Source organism: Acanthopagrus latus, chromosome 11 (assembly GCF_904848185.1).
Source record: "Acanthopagrus latus isolate v.2019 chromosome 11, fAcaLat1.1, whole genome shotgun sequence".
Classification (NCBI taxonomy): domain Eukaryota; kingdom Metazoa; phylum Chordata; class Actinopteri; order Spariformes; family Sparidae; genus Acanthopagrus; species Acanthopagrus latus.
Genome location: NC_051049.1, coordinates 1,589,851 through 1,603,529, shown reverse-complemented (window position 1 = coordinate 1,603,529; position 13,679 = coordinate 1,589,851). Strand labels below are relative to the sequence as shown.

The following is a 13,679-nucleotide window of genomic DNA, read 5'->3' as shown; positions in this document are numbered from 1 at the left end:
GGCAGCGATGCAAAGAGCAATATTGGGATTTTGTGAATTGATATATACATTCTGTTGTCTTCAACCTGTCCACTTTGAGAAATTGCCCATGACCAAGTGATCAGCTCGTGCCAACAAGGAACTTTTTCTGCACAATCCACTGAAACCGTCTCACTTTCTTTCAGTTCATCACTGAGACCCCGTTTCTTGATCCTCTACCTGCAAGATAAATCAGCTCTGATGTGACTTGAATGGCTTTATTCCAATTAAAATCCTAATTTTGACCTAAAACACCTCTGTCCTCACACTGTCCTCTCACAACAGCGTGCGTTTGTTGGAGAAAAGAAAAGGGAAAACCCTTCAGCCCGCCCTGGCACAGACAATATGCTGAGTGCACACAGAAGGATGAGGATGAGGAGGGAGGTGTGACATTTTACAGCGTGACATTTTAAATGCTACCTACTGTTCACAGAGAATCCTCCCTCTATTAACATTTTCACTCCTCATTTCTGTCCCTTCTCGATGTAGCTGACTCTGCGGCTGCTGCCAAACCTGTTCCCTCTGTAATAAAGAGGTCCACAGCAACCGTCGTGTTACCTGACTGTGGTTTATTTACCTCAGGCTCCCCGGTGAGACGGCGCTGACCAGTGAAGGTCACCTCACACTGGGAGGGAGGGTGTCAGAGGAGACAGGCTGGAGGTTGCCTGCTGAGTGTGACCTCATATCACCACACACCTCATCTATCATTCCTCTTTCTTTTGTTTGTGTCTTCTGTTGTTTGTCTTCTTCGTGGTCTCTTAGTCACTGCGTCTCTGTCTGTTATTTCCTCTTTCATCCACCGCTTCAGCACATCACATTTTAGCTTTGTGCAGTGTCAGTAGTTGTAACAGTGGTGTGATGTCTCACTGGTTTGACTTTTGCTTCCCTTCCACCTTCCTGTTTTCACCTTCATCTGAACGGCAGCAGCCTGACTGATACTGACGATATGATACTGTTGACAGCCCTCTGCTGAACTAATATTAGCTTCACAGACTGACAGGACGGGCTGCTTTGTAGGTCAGAATCCTGACCTTAAAGCAAAGTTCACCCCTTTGAATCACATCAAAATGTAAAGATCTATACAGTCTAAAGGGCTCTCAGGGGTAAGTGAAGCCCACAGCTAACTCACTTATTCAGTGGTGTCACTATAATTACTGTTGTACGAGTTCTAACTATGTTAAATTGAAAACATCTAGATATAAACATCTCAAATAGTTTCTTTCTTTCTTTCTAGACTTTTTATGTAATAGCTCAGAAACATACATCTCAACTGAAGACCTCGAAATGTTGACTTGATTGTGCTGTGACGTCGTTAGCGTGCACAAGATGTCATGATGCATAGTTTGAGTAAGGAACGGCCGAATGTTGTGTTTCCGTAGATAGTCGTTTCAAATTAAAGCAAAAGTCTTAACGCTCACATGGTTTTTATTTCAAGTTTCTAACTTCTCTAAAGGCAAATAATGAGAAATAATGGTTGTAGTTTTTCAGAAAACCCTCAGGTGTTCAGAGACGTTTTCATACACTGCCTTTGGTCACCCTAGTTATTTATGGGTTAGATGTTGCTCCCTCGAGGAATTGTAGGACAGAACTATCTCCTTTCCTTTTGTCAAGGATGGTCCAGTATCTTATTCTAGAGGTGATACAAAAGGTGCATTGACGCACCTTTCCTCTGCAGTAAGAGAAGTCAAACGAGTTGTCATGGCTTATATACTTCTGGGTCATTTCATGCAACCTGATCATTTCCTCCTTTCATTCATATGCAGATATTTACTATGTGTTGAAAACATGCAGATACACTGGTAAGAAACCCAACCAGCGTCAGGTTGTGCAGAACCAGAAGTAACACTGACATGCCTCGTGAAAACATTTCTTAGGAGCTTATTAGAGTTTAACTAAGTTTACATAGATTTACATCATTTTAGACAATAAAGTTTGTTGTTGAACTGTAAAACATCCTGGTTCCACTTGGATATCTTTGCTACGCCACTAAATTTAGCTTGAAATGTAAAAAAAAAAAAGGTGCTGTTTCTTCATCCACGTAGGACTTAATTTACATTCTGCTGTAACCATCTTGTATTTAGGCCACTAAACAGACAGGCAGATAAAATATGCCAGCGGCAATTTTCATTTCAGTCAATTTAAATGCTTGCTAAAAGGATTAAAAGCCACAAGTCCTGCAGTGGCACAGTGGAAAATCAACAGAACTGATGTGGTGGACACCAGTTTACTGGCAGCGAGCAGCGTGTGTTGACCTTTGCAGCACCCTCGCTCTGCCGCAGCCTTGTTGGAAGCACTGATGGAGGACACTAACATGTGGGCTGTGGTGCAGCCAGCACAGGATGGTGTGGAGGACAACTCCACATGTGGATGTGGAAAGTTCGAGGTTGGCATTTTGCAGCCAAAAATGACAAAACTGACTGAGATGCCTCCTTTTTTCTTCTTCTTCTTCTTCTTCTTCTTCTTCTTCTTCTTCTTCCTCTTTCTGACCTCACCCTGCGGCCCTGATCTGTGTTTGGGAGGGCAGACGTGACCTCATGATGACCCAGCAGCGGAGTCTCCTCAGACACTCTCTTATCTCTGCTCGCCTCGCCTCGGCGTGGGCGTATCTCTGCACTCACATTTCCACTAGTGGCTATTAAATGTAGCTGTAGTTGTTACTGTGGCTGGTGGACAGTGGGCAGATTCTCAGAGAGGCCAGAGATCATTGTGTTGCGGTTAAACTGATCCCTGGAGGTGGTTTAGTGCTTGGCAGCAGGGTTTATTCCTTAACTGTGGGGTTATACAGTTTAAAGATGACCTCACTACCTGCCATGATGGGATCTTTGCTCCGACAGCTGCAGAACACAGAGAGACAGAATATGAGCTGCAGTAAAGCATCCCGAAATACAGAATAACATACACTGCTGCTGTTTTCACTGTGGTCCGACACACTCATTACAGTTAGTAGAAAGCAGTGTTCAGGGTTTAGGGATTGGGTTATATGACCTTGAGAGATTTTGGCTCGACTGAAATTATAAATCCACTCAGTACTTTGATGTAAGTGATTAAAAACCCAACAACAAAGCAAAATCCATGACTTTTTTTTTAAAGGCATTTGTCAGCCTCAACGCTGCAGCCTTGAAACTACAGAGATGTCTTCAAGGCTCCATTTTGGATGTTTTTTCATGAATATCTTCAATGAAACCTCTAACACAGCAGCCTCATCAGAGGACTTGAATTAGGTGAGCCCCTAATTAAACACTGCTAAACCTAACTTTGATTTTAATTAGGCCCTGAGTTGTTTTTCTGCAGTTGGAGGATGGAGGTACTGTGAAAAAATAAGAATCTTAACTGCATCTTCTAGTGCATCTCTCTTTTTTTTAATATTGTGTCTTTTCTACCTCAGCTGGGTGTAAAATGTTGTTATAATTTCCACACACACATAGAAAAAAACAGCGAGGTTGTTCCAGACGGAGCTTTGACCTGTCTAGTTCGCAGTCCGCTGATAGATTATTGGGCTGGACTGTACAGGGCGTCCAATGAAAGACGCAACTGTCTTCATGTCTCTCACTGTCTGAGCGACCTGTGAGGAAAGTCAGTTCATGCTCTCTGAGGCGTGGGCGTCATCCATGGAGTGCAGGGTCTTTGTGGTGAAGTTGTTTTCTTTTCTTCAGAGTCTCCCCGTCTGTCCAGAAAGTGAACCTGCGGTGGGTTCAGATGTTGTAATGTGTCGGTCGTTACTGTGTCGGTACGGTTGCTATTAACGACGGCGCTGAGAGGCAGAGAGGATGCTGTGCTGTAACTGATTAACCGTAACAGGCTGTTCCTCTGCAGAGATACTGATCTCACCGGGAACAACACTGAACACTGAAACCATAACTCTGCCTCCAGCACTGGTTTCAGATCCGAATCACTACTGAAAGAAAGAATCATCCATCTATCATCTGAAACCTCGGACACGTTTTATTGTAGAACAGGGAGCAGCAGGAGGAAGCGGTGCGAGTGTGGAGATCATTTATATGTTTTCGGAGGAATTTGAAGGAACACTTAGTCCACTTAAAGAGTCATTAAGAAGAAATGGCTGCTTATGTTGGAGCAGACAGGCTCGGCATCGCGTCAGTAATGCAGCATGTGTTTCACTGCATGGACTCAGTTCTGACCTGTGGTTGTTTTATGGAAACACAAAATATCACAATAACATTCCTCCCAGTTGTGTTTCACGTCAGGGCAAGAATGAGTTTTTTCTTTTCTTTTTTTTTTCTTACCACTGAGTCTTTTGATTTGAGCTCATGGAATCATGTTGTTCTCCCTGCTGTCATTTGGGGCATTGCGGATTGTTGTCTGGACTTTTGTTTTCAGGATTCTTTCTTTCGCGTGTGGACAAGCACTTTTCCACAAACCACAGCTGAGGATAGACAGAATTTATCCTGGCACACTTCATACTCCTCCCCACATTCCCTGAATCTCCCTCCATCATTCACATCAGTCACTCGCACCACTTTTCTACTTCCTTTCCTTACATTTTCTCCCTCTGTTGTATTTCTCCCTCCTTTTTTTCCCCCCTGAGCACTTTGTTCCAGCTTGAACACAGCTGGAACACATCAGCACTTGTATCAGCTCTGATTACCGTCCATATATTCACACACACACTCAAGCCGAGCTGTGACGCAGCGCTCCAGCTCCGTTCCCCCCACTAACAGACAGGAAGCACCTATGATGCAATGTGATCCTGCTCAGACACACATGTGATCAATCTCATGATGTAACAGCCTGAGATCCTTCAGTTCACCAGGCAACACGAGGCTGACTGTGTTAACCTGTTCACCTCCAACAACGACACACACACTCGCACACAGACAACGCACGCACAACTCCAAACTCCAGGGTCGAGTTCAGACTTGTTTCTGCTTCAGTCTCTTCATTTCAGACTTTCTTCAAACATCTCTTTTCACGGCTGCGTGCCAGATTTCATAACTCTCTGTTACCAACAGTAAATTAGCAAAAAATGTGTCCATTGCATAGAATAATAAGTGTCAAGCTTTACATTTGATATTTTGATCATATAGTTGAAGGTTTTAAGATATTATTTTAGCAGAGATCTTTAACGACTGCTTATGTCAAGACAAGATGTATTACAGCTCCTTCCTCCTTCCATGGTATAGAAGAATTCCTCCACCCGTCTAAAGGTACAAAAGCAGCATGAGGAGTCATTGTTGTTTAGCCTCTGAGAGGCTTGCAGTGGTAGAAACAGCCTGAATTGACAGGCGGAACGGGTCATAAAAAGTGTCATCCTGATCAATAACATGTGGGATGAGGGGAGAAATCCGTCCTTAATGAGGACATTATTACTGACATAACCAGAAACCATATGCGTATCTGTACATTAACGAGGAACAGCAGATAAACGTCACTGATTGTTTAAAACTCCCGACCCGTTTCCTTTGGAGAGTTTATAACTACGGCTTTTAGTTTTGCTGAATAAACGTGCCACAGTATTTGTTACAGTGACATCACTGTATTCATGGAAATGTTTAAAATCAGTGATGAAGCTTTAGGTACATGTTGTACTGTGCATGTGCTGTCTGCTTGTCACTGTGTTGACAGGAAACACCAACCAGCTCAGTAGCTGGAGGCCAAACAGCATCAGAACCAGGCAGACGCAGACTTGGACCTCCGTAGAGAACATTTGTGTGGAATGTTATTCTGCAGCATTCAGCTGAGACACTCTGAGGTAAACAGTGTTAGAAGTACGTGATGTACCTTTAGTGTGCTGACGCTGGGAGACGGTTCACATGTTAGACACAGCTGAAGAGGCCCGAAGGAAAAAGTGATGATGATTTCCAGAGGAGAACCTGCTGTCACCAGCATGCAAATTATATTTGACACATAGACAACATAAACAGACCAATCTAGTCGTCTCCTGGGAGTCACAAATCACTGCGTAAGACCTGTGCCGCTAGGAAATTAAACCCAGAAGACAAACAGCAAAATATTGCTGTGCTTGCTTAAAGTACAAGTCTCCAACATATCTGAGCATGTCCTGGCATTAAATGAAGCCACCGGCTGTCTGGAAAGTAGGAATTTAACAACATGTTGAACATCAGCATTAGTATATACTGTAATCTGGGTGATGTCTAGTTAATTGACTGAAATTTATTAAGAATGTATCTAAGCCGCTTTCTCTGGAGGTCAAGCTGAAGTGAGCACCTGAAGTGTGAGCACACAACAGCACAGAGAGGACAGTTGTGCAACGTTTGTAAATACTTACGGGCAGTTTTTGGAATAATTTTCTCTCTCGTTGCCTCTTCCAAATATTTATGGCTGAACTGGACGCTTGTTTACAACCTCAGATTGCCTGATAGCCTGAATGTTTCCACCTTGTCAAACTTAATTTGAGCGACGCTGCAACAGTCCTAGATCTCTGTACCGTTTTTTATAGCCCGTTGAGATATCAGTAATACTTCATAAAAAGATCTACCTTTATTTATTTCAGGTCCTCGGTACTTCTAAGGCCTCATCAAGTTTGGTATTCACAGAGCATGGAGCTGTTAAACTGATAACAGATTCCTCTATTTGTAATGACAGCTTAAAAAATGTTTGCAGTGACCAAAACTGAAGAGAAAAATGCTGTAAATTGCTGAATGTTAAAATGTGTTTTCCACTGCGGTCCGTTCTGCTGCTGAGGTAACACTCGTCTTCGCTGGTGGTCAGCCTGCACCGCCACACACCGAGATGCTGTAAAAAGCAAAACAACGGCCCATGTGGCTGTTTGCTCACAAAAACAACAAGCTGACTGTGTCATCCTTCATTCCTCGCGATGCTCTCTGCTGTGTAATGTCTCCACATCCACCTCCCTGCGCTTTCGCTTCCACTGCATTAAAATTCACTCGCAAGCCAATGAGGTAATTTTGCAGCACTTCTTCAGCCGCCAGCTCATTGAATCATCAGTCAACACGCTGTGGAGCCAAGAGAGTTTTTAAATCACATTCTGGATCGTTTGGCCTCTTCTGCTGCCAGAAAAACAATACACAAGATTGATTGAGCCATTTTTTTTTTTTTTGCTGTGTGGGCCTGAGCTGCAGTCAAAGAACAGTCAGAGAACGGCTAAGCTGCTCTGCTGACCAGCACACCTGTCTGTCTGTCCACTACCTGTCTGTCTGTCTGTCTGTCTGTCTGTCTGTCTGCACTGTCGGTGGTAGAACTTCAACTGCAGCCACTCGTGAGATCTGCGTCCACTAACTGCATCGTCTCTGTGTTGTTGTGGGAGAGACGCTCAGCTGGGAGCTCGGTTTCAGCCCGACGAGGTGACAGATGTGATAGATCGTAGATGCGTGTTACATTAAAGTGCGACGCGGCTCTCGGCGGGATATGACGAAAGATGAATGTCAGCCCAAATGTGATTCAGCAGGAACACGAGTCCAGAGGGAAGCTGGGAAAGAGAAGGAAATGAAAAGACGAAGATGATGAAATCCTGGTTTTACTTCCCTTTGTGTCAGAGAACAGAACATATACATCGTATGTTTACATGCTGTTCTATCCATTAGTCGAATGTTTTGTCAGATTTCTTCTCGTTGATGTATGTCACTGTAACAAATCCTTTCACATAATCTCCTCTTGTGGAGGGGAGGTGGATCATAAACTGAATTTCTGTAACTCTCCGCTGGGTGCTCATCTGAGAGACCATCATCATCTGGTTCAGTTGAAAAGCTGCTGGATTATTTCACTCCAGATGTTCTTTTAAACACTGTTGTTCACTTTATAGCCTTCCTTGTTTTTGAAGCAGTTCCACCAAAAATGAAAACTGAGTCATTATCTCCTTACCACCGATGGAAAGATAAAAGACAAAACATTTCTGGAGCTTCACAGCAAAACAGCGTTAAAACATTTTCCTAAACAACTGAAGTAGCTGGGGACCAAAAAAATAAAATAAGATAAATGCATACAGCTCGTCCGCTGTAATCCAAGTCTCCAGAAGCCCAGAAAAGACTCTGATTTATTTTTTAAAAGGTGTTTTTTATGCCTTTTGTGAAGCTCTCTGTAGCTGCTAGGGTAAAAGTTGGGTGCACAAGCTCGACCGGTGATCAAGGGAGGGATTAACAATAATTTTGGACCTCAGGACTTCTGTACACATGGATGACTCCGGATGAGCTGTATGGAACCATTTTAACTTTGTTTATTTTTATTAAAGTTGTTTTTCCCCCAGTTACTTCAGTTGTTTAGGGGAATTCTGCAAGGCTTCTTTTCCTGTGACGCTACAGAAATGTTTTGTGGATAACAAAACCTCGCCTGACTTTCCATCAGCATGGGAGGGAGGAGATGGTGACTGGATTTTCCAGCTTTGGGTGAACTGATCCTTTAAAGCAGTCCGGTCTGTTTTATCTGTTCAGTGATCTGATTAGAATTACAACAGTTTTGACCTTGAGGAGGGCCGGTGTGTAGTCAATATGTGTCTGCCCCATTTGTAATCGTATACAGTAGCTGTGTCAGTAAAAGCTTCACAGTAATCTACACTTCCCATCCAGCGCTCATTCAAAGAAGGAAGTCGTCTTGTATGTAGACGAAGCCGAGCTGCACTGACCTGCTGAACCTGTGGCCACACACAGTACCACAGCAGGGTGTTGTGAGCGACGCTCGTGACCACATGAAGCTTTGATGTAATGTTGCACTATGCTGTGACACTATGTGACATATACACAGGGTGTGGAGAGAGCGTGTGTGTCACTGCCACAAGTCATAATTACACTGCAGTAACTGGTTATATCACAGTGTTCTCATTTTCATCTCATGCCGTGGGAATCATTACAGTGTGAGCCAGAGATGGACATGAATATCCAACCAGCTCACAAAGTTCATGTTAATTAGCTTCTGTCAGCAAGAAGATGAAACAGCACAGAACAGCATATTTATTAGTAGATCTGTAGACAGTTGACTGCCCCAAAATGTCGCCCTTCAAGCCTCTGAAATGTGAGAATTAAATGTTCAATCATTCCCAGATGCAATCTCAAGATTAGTTACTAAGACACGGCTGCTGTAGCTGATCGCAGCCGTTGTAGACGATGCTCGTGGTTCCACCAACCGCTCCAGATACAAATTTCGGTCTCTGGGCTGTCGATTTTTGACTGGAACGAACCAAAATTGCATTGATCTGATGGGATCTACAGCACAACAAAGTCTGAAATCTCAACAATAAGTACAACTGAAATGGATTAAATAGAAAGTCATTGTACTACGAAGCCTTCTCTCCCACGACGGAAGCATAAAAATCAAGGAAAGTTTCTTAAATAAACACAATCTGAACAAGTCAACAGTATCAGGCAGACGTGACCTGGTGGGATATGAAGCTGTGTGGACGACTGGACAAAACTTTGAAGTCGTAGAGATGTTAAAAGTTAGTCAGCATGGTTAGAATCACTGTTTTTAACAAACGGTGTCAGTGGATCAGTGGAGCTGGTCATCCGGGGCGCTGTAGGTCACAGTAAACAAAGAAGGAGATTAAAAGGATCAGGACTTATTTACTGATGATGATTCATTACACAGGATCTTAATTGGTGACACTTCAGTGGATTAGCCTGAACATCCAGGTAGATGTTTTACTGCAGTGTGTATCAGCTGTTATCAGTTCTGTGGAGCTGTTGTAGAGTTTATATCTCAAAACCATCTGTCACAGGTGTGTGTGTGTGTGTGTGTGTGTGTGTGTGTGTGTGTGTGTGTGTGTGTGTGTGTGTGTGTGTGTGTGTGTGTGTGTGTGTGTGTGTGTGTGTTTACTCTCTCCTCCTCTGGTGGAGCTGAACACACACACACAGTCAATAGATATATGTTTTACATGTGTGTCTTCTTCTCTGCTTTTGTAGAGCTGGAAGATGTTTGCATGTGGATTTGTGTCTGATGAGCATCATGAGCAGGGGTTGAAATGTAATGTAGGAGTGTTAACTTCACATTGTCAGCGCTAAGAAAAGTCTTGTCATGCGGACAGTGTGTGTGTGTGTGTGTGTGTGATGTGTCCCAGCTGTCACCACTGAGAGAGAGAGAGAGAGAGAGAGAGACACACACACACACACGCATACACACTTTTCATTTTCCGTGTGTGGAGGAAGGTCAGATCAGCACTCAGTGGGTTCCTGTCTTATCTGCCCCCTGCTGGTGAAGTGTGGAGCTGCAGCAGACTGACCGGCTGTGATGATGGATTCAAATATATTCAGTGTGCTGCATCGCTCATGTCACCAGCCACGCTGAGCTTCACCCCCCAGAGACGTGCTGCACCATCATTAGCTGCACACACACGGCTGTAGCATCTCAAGCTGTCAATACAGATTAACACAGTACATCAACATCAGTGTGACGTTGGACCGGTGGAGATGTGTGCTCTGCTCTGGTAAACAACATGAGGGTGGAGGTTGTTGGAGGAAGCCAGAATACCTCCAAAAACAGCAGCTCATTAAAATGCTTTATTAATTGTTTAATCACTCGAAAGACGTTTTTAATAATCAAGTAATCGTTTCAGTCATTTTTCAAGCAAAAATGTGAGAATTTGCTGCTTGTCTTTGTCATTCATGACAGAAATTGAAGAGTCTTAAGGTTTTGGACTGTTGTTGGGACAAAAACTGTCACAATTTTGAGTTTAACCCGTTTTTGACATTTGCTAGACCAAACAATTAACCATGACTGTAAAATGTGTGTGTGTGTGTGTGTGTGTGTGTGTGTGTGTGTGTGTGTGTGTGTGTGTGTGTGTGTGTGTGTGTGTGTGTGTGTTTTACAACGTGGGTTGTCCAGATGTTTCTGGAAAAGTCTCGTCAGGGCTGGTCCACCGGCGAGAGAGGGAGAGGATATGAGCCCAGGCAGACTTTGTCTCCATGGCAACAGCAGATGTTTCCAAAATGGTTTTGAATGAGAATCCCACACACAGTGTGTGTGTGTGTGTGTGTGTTTTCTCAGCTCGAGGGTATTGAGGAAGTCCAGAGGAACTTTTCCTTTATTTCTCTGACTAACTGGATTATAAACCCGACTCTCCGCTCGTCCTGCAGCTGCGTGCCGACAACATTTTTGTTAACACGGCTCAAAGTGTCGGTTAATGACAGAGAGCCTCTCGCGCTGTTAACTGCTCCTGAGGAAAACAGGTGTGTTCACGTGTGGGTTCTGTTCAGACGTGTGTTTGTGTGTTGCAGCCTCTGCAGGAGGCAGACGTGGTGTCGGCAAGTGGTTAGCGTTGTGTTTTATAGTTTTATTTTGGCCCTCAGCCCACTCACTCTCTCACAGGGACCCCACACTGTCTGACTGCTCCTCTGCTTATTTAGTTTTTCAGAGATAAAGCATTTCTTATTATATACAGTTTCATTTTTCTGTTTTTTTTTTAATGTTTTGATTTCAGTGACATTTTGGCATTGAATAACACTTTCCATATTTGAAAAGCAAACGTTTAGACATTGAACAGCTAAATATTTGTTAGAAAACTATAACAGTTTTCAGATGATCATACTACAGCGAATGAACGCATTATATAAAAGAAACACCCTAAAATTAACTTTGAGCTCTATGAGGCCTCTCCTAGTAGGACTGGTGCTTTTTCTTTAGTGTCTGTTATTAAATACATATATTTGTAGTAATTTTATGAAATGTGCATCTCTGACATGTTGTTAACATTTGTCACATTCGGTGGGGAAGTGTATCTCAGTTTCAGGTTCACACAGGCTGCAGAGACAGCAAATATATTTGACCATAACAAGAAGGTTTCATTTTAATTTCTACATTAAAAGTAAACGAGGAACTCTGTTATTGTTGGACTACAGTTGTCCCTTGCTGTGGGTTCGGTTTATATTTTCCTGGACTGAATCTCTGGGGGTAGTCGAGTAGTTTAGTGACCCGTCCGAAAGTCTGTTGTCTGCGCGTCTGTCTGTGACCTTTATGAGGGATCATTTGTTAACAGAAGTCTAATGATTCCTCTTGTTCTCTTCTCTCCTCGTTGTTCCAGAAGGAGTTTGCGGCTCCTCCTCCTCTCCTCTTCAGGAAGCTGAGTAACCCCGACCTGTCACCTGCAGCCACCGCTGCCACCAAGTCCAAACTGCACCGACAGCTGAGTCAGGATGAAAGCTGGGCCCGACGCAGCAGCATGGCCATGACCGGTAACACACTTACATGCATACGCATGGCTCTGTCAAAAGCTCTGGAGTTGAAAAGGTTTTGTGGTGTGAGATGTTAGTTGGCCCGGTGTTACCTGAGGTCATCCTGTCGTTCGTGATCACTTGTGTCCCTAATCCTGTGCCAATCTGCCACGTCTGTAATCTGTAAAGTGACAATTCAACCACGGATGAGCTGCCATATTTCACCAGACAGAGGTCATGTGATGGCTTAAATCCCAGGGCTTGTCCCTACGTTGCCTCAGACATCCCATTTATTTTTCAGTTGCCCGGTCAGACTGAGTTTACGTGCCCCGGGCGAGCGTTAATGCCGAGCCCTCAATCTCACGTCAAACAGCAGCTCAGACATTTCTGTTAGTTTTTCACAAAAGCTGGTTTGTTCTCTGTGTTTCTTTCGTCTTCTGAGATTAGGACTTTGACAGCTGCAGTCGTCATGATTAATGTGAGCTGTGATTGAATTTGAGCCATTTTGAATCTCATCCAGTTATTCAGGGTTGGAGAACATTAATATCGTAATCAGGTCCGCACTATGAATTACAGCACAGACCGGTCCTCAGTGGACTCAGGTCCAGTGTGAACAGAACGGGGTGACTGATAAGCCAGGTGGGTTGGTTTGAGGTGAGTTTATCTCTGCGTCGTCTGCTCCTCACAGGTAAGCAGCTGCTGCCTCTGTCCAGCAGTCTGCATGCCGGGGTGAGTCAGCTGGCCTGGCCGGGGCCCTCTGGAGGATTTGGAGGACTCGGGGCCGCAGGAGGAATGTCGGCAGGAGGAGGGGAGGTGAACAACCTGGTCCGTATGAGGAGCCAGGCCTTGGGACAGTCGGCTCCGTCCCTCACCGGACTGGTCAGTACACAAAACAAATACACACATGACACACAAAGATGATTTTATTTTCATTTATTTAAAAAGTAGAGTAAAGATTCCCCTGTAAAAATAATAGTTCAGACCCTGCTGACATCACCCTTCTTTAAGAGCGACTGTGTTCTGCAGGATCTGACAGAACTCAGTCCTGAATGAGCTTCTGGTCCTTTAAAAATGTAAAGGAGGTCGTCAGTATTCGCAGAGTCACAGCGAGTCAGTCTGGCTCCATATGGATCCTGTCTGTCTGGAACTCTGCCAGCTGAATGCAGAGAGGCAGACTGAGGATGACTCAGTGTTTTACAGCCACACACACACACACACTCACACACACACACACACTCACACACACACAGGCACACACACACAGGCACTTAACATCCTTGGAAACACTTGTTTGCTCTCTGCTGAGAGGAGCAAATGAAGCAGAAGTGACAGTGTGTGTGCATGCAGTGTGTACTTTGTACTGTGTGTGTGTGTGTGTGTGTGTGTGTGTGTGTGTGTGTGTGTGTGTGTGTGTGTGTGTGTGTGTGTGTGATGGGTCAAGATGCAGCACAGTGCACCACATCTGACCTGATGTCTGGATGAATGCAGCTCTGCAGTGGGAGTGCAGGTCGCTGTGTGTTTCTGTGCCAGTACTCTGACCCCTGCTGGTTGTGGAGGTGATTACTTCTTTCTCTCTGAATTCACAGA

The 13,679-nt window shown here is 44.2% G+C and overlaps 1 protein-coding gene across 10 annotated transcripts in view; it reads left to right on the top strand.

Moving 5' to 3' along the window:
- The window catches only part of mast2 (microtubule associated serine/threonine kinase 2), a 153,306-nt gene that overhangs the window by 21,193 nt on the left and 118,434 nt on the right, over nt 1-13,679 (top strand). For 9 of the 10 annotated variants that reach the window (XM_037113414.1, XM_037113413.1, XM_037113416.1 and 6 more), the window contains exons 2-3: nt 11,963-12,113; nt 12,781-12,971. In XM_037113414.1, coding sequence (XP_036969309.1) covers nt 11,963-12,113; nt 12,781-12,971 — 342 coding nt within the window. The remainder of the gene's footprint in view (nt 1-11,962; nt 12,114-12,780; nt 12,972-13,679) is intronic. The other variant, XM_037113412.1, reaches the window with a different exon arrangement.